This window comes from Dama dama, chromosome 20 (genome assembly GCF_033118175.1).
Source record: "Dama dama isolate Ldn47 chromosome 20, ASM3311817v1, whole genome shotgun sequence".
NCBI classification, from domain to species: domain Eukaryota; kingdom Metazoa; phylum Chordata; class Mammalia; order Artiodactyla; family Cervidae; genus Dama; species Dama dama.
Window position 1 is genome coordinate 13032848 of NC_083700.1, and position 9720 is coordinate 13042567.

At 36.2% G+C, this 9720-nt stretch overlaps 1 protein-coding gene across 1 annotated transcript; it reads right to left on the bottom strand.

Annotated features, from left to right (window-relative positions):
- Positions 1–7804: 7804 nt before the first annotated feature.
- Positions 7805–8752, bottom strand: LOC133074465 (olfactory receptor 10R2-like). Its single transcript, XM_061168403.1, has one exon. The coding sequence runs from the start codon at positions 8750–8752 to the stop codon at positions 7805–7807; it is 948 nt and encodes a 315-aa protein (XP_061024386.1).
- Between the last annotated feature and the right edge of the window lie 968 nt (positions 8753–9720).

Sequence of the window (9720 nt, forward strand, 5' to 3'; positions counted from 1 at the left end):
TGTCTATCCAAATAACAGGAAAAAGGGACATGAAATTATTAAATCTCTGCTTCTAATGCTTCAATTCAAAAGGCTAAGAGATTCTCAGTCTCACAGTTCTATATTTGGAATTTCATCAAGATTCTTTCCAGATAGAATAAAAGTTGGAGCAGTGTGTGATTGATTTCACAGGTCTTTTTGCTCAACCTATGGCAAGGGGTGGAGGAGGTAGGATTTGTACCTTGACTGAAATATTTGAAATGGTTTGAGGATAAATCATGGTTCACTGTACTGCAAAAAGTGAGGAAAAAAAAAAAAAAAGTTAAATTGGATTCAGTGCCTAAAAAGGGAAAGGAATTCATCACTCCCTTACGTGAACATACATCAGAGCATCAAATGATGAGCTGCAGGCAAATTGTGAATCATAGACTATAACACCACCAGAGGTTCAATTTATCTGTGTTCTTAGCTCTTGTTTCTCATCTGTTTGTTTTTCTTCATGGTAGTAAAATGGAAAGCAACACTGAGGTCACCTCTCTTTTATCTTATTCATACAGTGAAATGAAATAACAGAAATCTGAATGTTGAGAGTTTGTTGTAGTGGTTAGACTCAGTCTCTGCTCCTATGTTTAGTAAGTATTGAAAGAAATCTGTAAAAAATGGTGATACCAGCAGTAGCAATAACAGTAGTGTTTCCTTATTGTAGGGGTTTTAGCAACTGTCACGGATTCTTGAAATAATTTATTCTATGACAGAGTCTCAATTCTTTCAAGCTTTCCAAAACTTTGTAGACACACAATTTATTGACTCATATATTCTTCTTAAAACACTTACTTAACTTTGAACTCCCTGCATTAGTTTCCAACTGAATCATGATTCAGTAGTAATTACAAAAATATTTTGATTGCAAAGATACTTTACTCTTCAAAAGACACTGGTAGAGAATTAAAGGAAAATCACAACAGGGTGAAAATATTTCCATAATTTCTATGTGACAAATAATTATATCTAAAAAATATTAAACATTCCTACAATTCAATAAGAAGATAAATGATCCAATCTAAAAATTGGAAAGACATTCCAATTAGGAAATGGATAAAAGATTCGATGAGGCACTCAGCTAAAGAAAATAAAAAGAAGGCCAATATACAGACAAATATTCAGCACTTTTATCAAGGATATTCAAATTACAACCACAATTGGATACCATTAGGAAGCTACCTGATGAATGGAATTAAGACTGACAAGTTTTGTTGAGAGTACTAAGCAACTGGTACACCTCATACATCGATGTTGAGAGTGTAATACAGTAAAGCTACTTTGCCTAATTGTGTGGCAATCACTTAGCGTATATTTGGAATATAATTCAGGAATCCTATATTTAGATATTTGCTTAATAGGATGAAAAATATCCTCCTACAATTATGTAAAAATGTGTGCACAAATGTTTGTAGAGCTCTATTCCTAAGAGTCAAAAATTGGGGAAAAAAAATAAATGTCCATCATCAGGTGATTGGATAAACAAATTATGGTGTATTTACACAATGACAATGAAATGAAAAGGATGAAATACTATGTCACAGCTGGCATGGAAACATTTTTTAAATATGCTGAGTAAAAGAAGCCAAAGAGCAACAAATACATACCATGATTCTATTCGTATGAAATTCGAGTATTGTTAAGGTTTTAGTGACAGAAAGCAATCACTGATTTCCTAGGGCTGGTGGTGGTATAGGAGACTGATAGGGAAGGGACATGAAGGAAAATTTGGGTATGATGAAAGTGCTTTATATTTTGATTATGGTGGTGGTCACGAGTGTACATTTTTGTCAAAAGCATCAAACTATGTACTTCAACTTGGTATGCTTATTGTGCTAAATTATACTTCAATATATTTGGTTAAGAGATGAAACAAATGAATATCATATCAGAAATAAAAAGTAAGGGTATAAAACTTCTAAACACAAATGTAAGGGAAGTTTTCTTTAATCTTGGTTTAGGAAATTGTTTCTTAGACAAGACACAAAAAGCATTAAACATAGAAGAGGGGGAAAATGCAAATTTAAGCAAAATTAAAAGCTCACTCTCATTAGAAGACACTACTGAGAAATAGACATTCAAACTACAAACCTGGGAACAATATTCACAATACATATCTTAAAAACAATTTTAAGCTATTCAATACATCCTAAAAGCTACTGGAGTTCAACAATTTAAAAACAGTTTTGTTAAAATGGGCAGAAGACTAGAACAATTCAGTTGAAAGTTTTCTGGTCAGTTGCTCGGTTGTGTCCAACTCTTTGCAACCCCATGGACTTCAGCCTGCTAGGCTCCTCTGTCCATGGAATTTTCCAGGCAAGACTACTGACATGGGTTGTCATTTCCTACTCCAGGGGATCTTCCTGATCAAGGGATGGAACCCACATCTCCTGTGTCTCCTGCTTTGACAGGCAGATCTTTACCACTAGTGCCACCTGGGAAACTCCTGAAAGATACATGAATAGCCAATAAAAAATAATAATAGTCCAACATAATTTGATATCAGGTTAATATAAGATATGACTAAGTAAGATACTACTACTTACCTCAATAGGATGACTAACATAAAAAAAAACAAAACAAAAAAAAACTGGTAGTACCAGTAGTTGGAAAACATATGAAGTAACTGATGAAGTTTTATTTGGCACACTCACTTTAGAAAGCATTTGGGCAACATCTTCTAGAGTTAAATATGTCTACCTAGACATGTAAGAGAGAGGAGTGGTAATTTCATATCCGCAAAGGTCTTTGACAAAATATGTTCATGGCAGGTTTATTCATAATAACAAACAATTGGCAACAAATTAAATGCATATCAACAGGTAAATCAGTAAACATATTTTTCCTTTGTTAGAGAATCCTACAAAGCAATAAAAAGAACAAAGTATTGTGACTATATATATATATGTATATATCCTATGTATATATAATTTATATACATAATGGAATACTATTCAGTGATAATAAAGAAACCACTTTTTGTAACAACCTGAATGGACCTTGACTATACTATATTGAGTAAAATGGGTCAGACAGGGAAAGAAAAATACTATATGATCTCACCTTTATGTGGAATCTAAAAAGCTGAATGCATAGAAATAGAGAGTGGAATGGGAAATACTAGTCCAAGAGTACAACTATTCAGTTATGAGAAGATAAATAACTTCTGGGGATATAATGCACAAAATGGTGACTATAGTTAACAACTGTATTGTACACTTGAAAATTGCTGAGAAAATGTGTCTTAAATGTTCTCAACACACACACACACACACACTCACAAAGGTTATTGCGTGAGATAATGGAAGTGTTAACTGACTTTAGTATGGTAATCATTTCATAATATGTAAGTGTTCCAAATTATCATTTTGTACATAATAAAGTTACGTATCTCGTATGTCAATATACTTCAATACAGGTGGGAAAAAAATCAACACTGTGTTATCTCAAGGTACGGAATCAACTAGAAAGTGGCATAAAACAATCTGTGGGTGACAAAATTACTTTATTTCTTGAGTGCTGTGATGGTTAAATGGATGAATGCATTTGTAGAAACTCTCAAATAACTTGCACTTAGAATATCTTAATTTTATTTATGTAAATTATTCTTTAATTTAAAAGTAAGATGAAGAAAAATGTAAACAAAAAAGGTAATTGAGACCTTCCCCCCAAGGCAACATTATAAAAAGCAAATCAACAAAATATATTCAAGGAGCTCCAAGTACGTCATTAAAAATTGTGCAAGAGAAAGTAAAGAACACAGTCCTAATACCAGGAGAGCAAAACAGAAAAAAAAAAAAAAAAAACAACCAAAGGTAACAGCTTAAAAATCAATTGACCAATCCGAGAAAATCAGCTAAAAAAGGAAAAGCATACAGTTTCCAGTTAAGAGTTGAATACACCCCTCTAGATCATCACAGAGCACCTGGCTGGGCTTCCTGTATTATAGAGCAACTTCTCATCCACAATCTGTTTTACACATGGTAATATATACAGATCTATGCTACTTTCTCCATTCGTCTAGAGGGATGAGACAGGGGGAAAGGAGGGAGCCTCAACAGGGAGGTGATATATGACTGATTTGCTTTGTTGTGTGGCAGAAACCATCATAACTTTGTAAAGTAATTTCCTCCAATTAAAAAATAAATTGAAAAAAATAGCTAAATACATCCTAATGACAACACAAGAGGGAGCCCTATGGTTACAAAACTAGGAATACCAGCCTTCCCTTCTAAGAGTACAAGAAAATCAGTTTCCCAGAAACATGAAACATGAAAGACTATGTTCAGATCCCATATAAAGTTATTACAGGAAAAAGGCCAAGCAAAACAACGTTGCTACAGGAAATAACTGTGCCTTTGTAGTGAAAACCAAGCTGCACTGTGCAGATTCTATTTCAAATAAAGGATTTGTTGCCCCAGCTGATGGCAATGATGTAGGTAGGCAGGCTTCAGCTGTCTGCCTCTCCAGGCTTTTTGACAGCAACATAGACACCTCAACCAAATAACCATCCTTTCTGTAGCAGGCACTCTCAAACATTGATTATCACAGTTTTATAAACTCTTGGGCATATTGTCCCAACCCAGGACACCTCTACAGAGCTCACCATCAGATCAGTTGATACTGACACTAGGAATGCCTTTAGCTTGGCTTCTCTCCCTGCCCAGTACTTTCCCCTCATTGCACAGATGTTAATTCCAAGCACTTTTAAATACATATTCTACATTCCAAGGGGTCTTAGAATATGCTTCCCAGGGAACACAACCTGCAAAAGCCTGAAAGATGTACTCATAAAATAGGTGAAAACTAACCAATTATTTCAAAATAAGCTAAAAAAAAAAAGTGATAAAAGATGTGAAATAACAACTAAGGTCAGAATTCTAAATAATTTTGTTATGCATGGTTGGAAAAACAGATATTTGTGGAAACAGGAACATTAGGAAGCCCCTAGAAATGAAAGAAAAACCATTTATTTCATCAATGAATCTAAACCTGGAGGAAAACAAGACTGAATAAACATGCTGGAAATAGTAGATGTGAATAGAGTGAAAAAAATTGAGAGAAAGATAAAAATAATTCTAGAGACTATATTTTCTAGAATACTATTGTTACAAAGTTTGTGACCAGGCAAATACTAATGCCGATATTAAAAGCTACCATGCTTTTTTCTGCTGGAGAAGAAGGAAAGAGTAATGAGGTGTTAGTAATACTGTACTTTTGACCCATTTATGTTCACTTGGCGATAATTTATTGACATACAAATCATTATTTGTACACTTTTCTGCCAAGGTGTTTTGTTTCCATAAAAAAGCAGTTATAATGTTCTTTCATGAATATGATTTATTTTAAATGAGGATATTAATGTTAATATTTCTTTTCTATGCATTTCCTTTTTTTTTTTTCTTTCTTTCTGAGAACTGTTTGTTTTTATGTTTTGATAAAGTCTTCTTCAAATGTCTGGCAACCCTTGGTTGTTCACATGCATTCCAGATTAAGGCAATAAAAAGTGCTATTAGAAGCTCTCTGTATATGGGTATTCCTTGTGAACTGATGGGCTCCATTATAGGAGACTCAGGCAGAGAAATGTTACCTATTTAGCTGAGGTAGCCTCTAACTTCCAGGCACCTCCTGCAGAAAAATATTCTTCTGTTTCTTAATGGAACTGTTTAAGACTGGCTGTCAATCTCCTGGGATTTGAGCGTGGGAAACAATCTGGGGATGCTCCAGGTTACAAGAGCACTCACATCCAAGCCTCTGTGTTCAGTATGAAGTGAAGTGAAGTGAAGTTGCTCAGTCGTGTCCGACTCTTTGCGACCCCATGGACTGCAGCCTACCAGGCCCCTCCCATGGGATTTTCCAGGCAAGAGTACTGGAGTGGGTAGCCATTCACTTCCGGGAATTTCCTGACCCAGGGAACAAACCCCATCTCCAGCACTGTAGGCAGGTTCTTTACGGTCTGAGTCAGCAGGAGACTTTACACCAATCTTACTCATTCTGTGTCCTCTGAGAATCTCAGTTCTGAGGATGATGGTCGGACACAGTTCTGTGCTGTGAATTGGTTGCTTTTAGTTGATTTTGTACCTTGTGTCAATCTATTTTCAGCACTCTCTCTTCTCCTTGGAACTCTTTTTTTTTTTTTTTTTTGCTTCTATATATTTCTTTAATATCTTCTGTGTGTTATCCTTTTCTGTTTGACTTCTTTATGAGTATATTTGTATATATATACATATATATATTACTCCTGCTATAATTTTGGTAAGTTTAGGGGTAGAATGGAGAAGGCAATGGCACCCCACTCCAGTACTCTTGCCTGGAAAATCCCATGGACAGAGGAGCCTGGTGGGCTGCAGTCCATGGGGTCGCTAGGAGTCGGACACAACTGAGCGTCTTCACTTTCACTTTTCACTTTCATGCATTGGAGAAGGAAATGGCAACCCCCTCCAGTGTTCTTGCCTGGAGAATCCCAGGGACAGGGGAGCCTGGTGGGCTGCCGTCTATGGGGTCACACAGAGTTGGACACGACTGAAGAGACTTAGCAGCAGCAGCAGCAGCAGCATGTGGAGAGAACTGCACACAGGGAGCTGAATGTGTCTGAAATTCAGGTCACATGAGTGATGGGAAAGGATCAGATTATTATCATAGCTGTCTCAAACACATGTTAACCAAGATTAACCCTCCTATGTGACACAAGAGACAGAAAGTACAAAAATCACAAAGAAACAAATGTCAGGTGAATTGTGGGGAAATGACAATGAGAGCTGAAAACAACAGGAATGTACATTTTGTGATACCCATTCAGGGCAGGCTGGTTTCCCTGGAGATATTGATGACAGGAATTTCCAGACAGGTGAGAGGTAAGATGAGATAAATACCCAAGGTGTTCACTGTCTTATACATTCAGATGGCAAATTTGAAACTAAGAGCTCTTCTTAATCATTTTAGTGTAAAAGACCACAGAGACATCTTTTCAGCCTGAGGCAGGATTAGCTGCCTAGTATTTCTTATTCATGTATATGGCATATCTTTTAATTGCATAAGTAGTGGTTCAAAGGAGTGATCAAAAAAGGCATTGAGAAACACCATTTTTTGAGAGTCGAGGAAATAAAGGGTCATTGGAGAAATGTATAAAGCCTTGTTTAATATGTTAATAGAGGCTTATAGTCTATGCAGCTTTACATATTACTTATGCTTTTAAAAAAAATCTTATCCATTAGATGCAGAAAAAAAACTTAGGTAAAAAAAGAAAATCATATTATCCCTATTTTTTGTATTTTTAGATTCAGAGAACAACTGTAGTTATATGAAAGTCATGACCTAACCAGTGTCAACCTAAAATCTTCTAATTATTAGTACAGTAACATTTTACCACATCAAGTCACACTCCTAGATCCAAAGTGCCTTCTGGCCCAAGCACCCCATTATAATCTGGATGCAATCTTTAACAAAAAAAAAACCATCAAGATTTTTGGCATACAAGCCAAACATAGGGCAAGAGATAATGGCTATTAAGACAGCTTTGAGAACCATCAATCTGGGAAAAGAAGAGTAGGAAAGTTATGTTAAAGTGACAGACACTTTGCCATCTCCCTAAATCTTTGCAACAACCTTGAGATAAACATGTTACCAAGACTGCTTTACATAAAAGAACGTTAAGGCCCCACAATATCAAGCAACTCATCCAAGGCTATACAGTTACACAGATAAATAGATTAGAAACTTTTATGACTTAAACATTTAGTGATACCTTTGTCCCAAATGTGTGTGTACTGTTTGAAAAATGTTGTAATTATAAAGTCTTAATAGAAAACCCCTTCTTCACAATCATTTTCCGAATAGCTAGCTGTACATCTTTGTTTCTGAGGCTGTATACCACAGGGTTCAACAGTGGGGTGATGATGGTGTAGGTCACTGTCACCAGCCTGTCTTTGCCTGATGTATTAATATGTTTGGCTGAGGGTCTCAGGTAGACAAAAGAAGCACAGCCATAGTGGATGATGACCACAATGAGATGGGAGGCACAGGTGGAAAATGCTTTTCGCTTGCCTTCAACTGATGGTATCTTCAAGATAGTAGAGACAATAAATCCATAAGAGATGCAGATGAAGATCAAGGGCACAATAAGTGCTAAGACTCCACAGATAAAGATGACGAGTTCATTAATGTAACTTCCAGCATAGGCAAGATGAATGACTGGTGAAATATCACAAAAGTAATGGTTGACCTTGTTGGAGCCACAGAAAGGGAGGCTAAAGACCAAAGTTGTTCCCAACAGAGATATTAGGAAACCACTAACAATGCAAGTCACTGCCAGTTGCCCACATACCCTCCAGCTCATGAGAATGGGGTAGTGCAAAGGCTGACAGATGGCAGCATAGCGATCATAGCCCATCACTCCCAGAAGCAGGCAATTGGTGACAGCGAAACCAAGAAAGAAGTACATCTGTGAAGCACAACTCACAAAGGACAGTGTCCTGAACACGGAGAGCAGATTGATAAGCATCTTGGGCAGGATGGCAATTGTGTAGAAGATCTCAGAGGTAGAAAGGACACATAAAAAGAAGTACATGGGTGTGTGGAGGCTGTGATCCAAGCAGATGACTGAGATGATGGTGATGTTTCCACTCAAGATGATCAAATAGAGGCAGAGAAAGACCACAAAGAGGACAAGCTGCAATTCCCCAAGGCTGGAGAAACCCAGCAGGAAGAACTCAGTAACACAGGAGGAATTAGCCATGGAGAGTTGCTCCTACAGAATAAAGTCAATATGATCAAGTCCATAGACCATTGGAGGTGAGAAATCAAGGAGACTTACCCTTCATAAAGTAGCCATTCTGGATATGAAAGAGAAACAACAGGATTGTAAAGTAGCCAAATATCCTAAATTAATATGCACCCACAGTGATAACTTTCTGCTAATGATTTTAGCAGTGAACCTGGGGACACATGTTTACATATAATGTGTAGATGCTTGCTCAAATAAAGCCTATTCCTCAGGCTTCGAAGACTTACATAGTCCCAACTTGCAAACACATATAGTCTCTCTTTAGGTCTTTTATTATTTTTTTTTTGATAATTTAATTCTTAAATGTTCTTTTTCTGTAATAATTATTATTTCAAGTGATCATCATTTCATTCATATTACTGATACAAGTATTGTATAAACAATAGCACCAATATCTGAAAATCTACTTCCCATTTGCTTTTAATACATTCCTCATCTAGGGCAATATCTATTGAACTGTTTTGTGTTGCTTGTCCTTAGAGTTTCCTTTCATTGCTAATCACATACCCCATTTTCATGCAGTTTTCACTAAAATTAATTTGGATTAGAACTACAGATGCTGTCTTGAAACTAGTTTTATGATTTTGCTACTTACTCTTATAAGACATTAAGCTTGATTACCTCTTACAGAAAATGAGTGGCTAGAATAATTAAGTTTTGCTTCAGTATTCATTGGTTGCCCACTTGGTAATATATCTTATCCTTGATACACCTGACTTGAAATCCCAACAGTCTATTGTTCCCAGTTCTGTCTATGAATTCCTGAGCAGGGAGACTCAGATACATTCCCTAAGGCTTCTGATACAGTTCTTATTGTTGGTACTAGACTATATATATTTTTAATTAAAACATTCTTATCCACTCCTACTTCACACTTAAATCTGTTCCTTTATCTGTATTCTCTATCTCAACAAAACTTT

Excerpts from the sequence above, each read along its gene's own strand:
- LOC133074465 (XM_061168403.1), bottom strand. The coding sequence starts at position 8,752 with ATGGCTAATTCCTCCTGTGTTACTGAGTTCTTCCTGCTGGGTTTCTCC.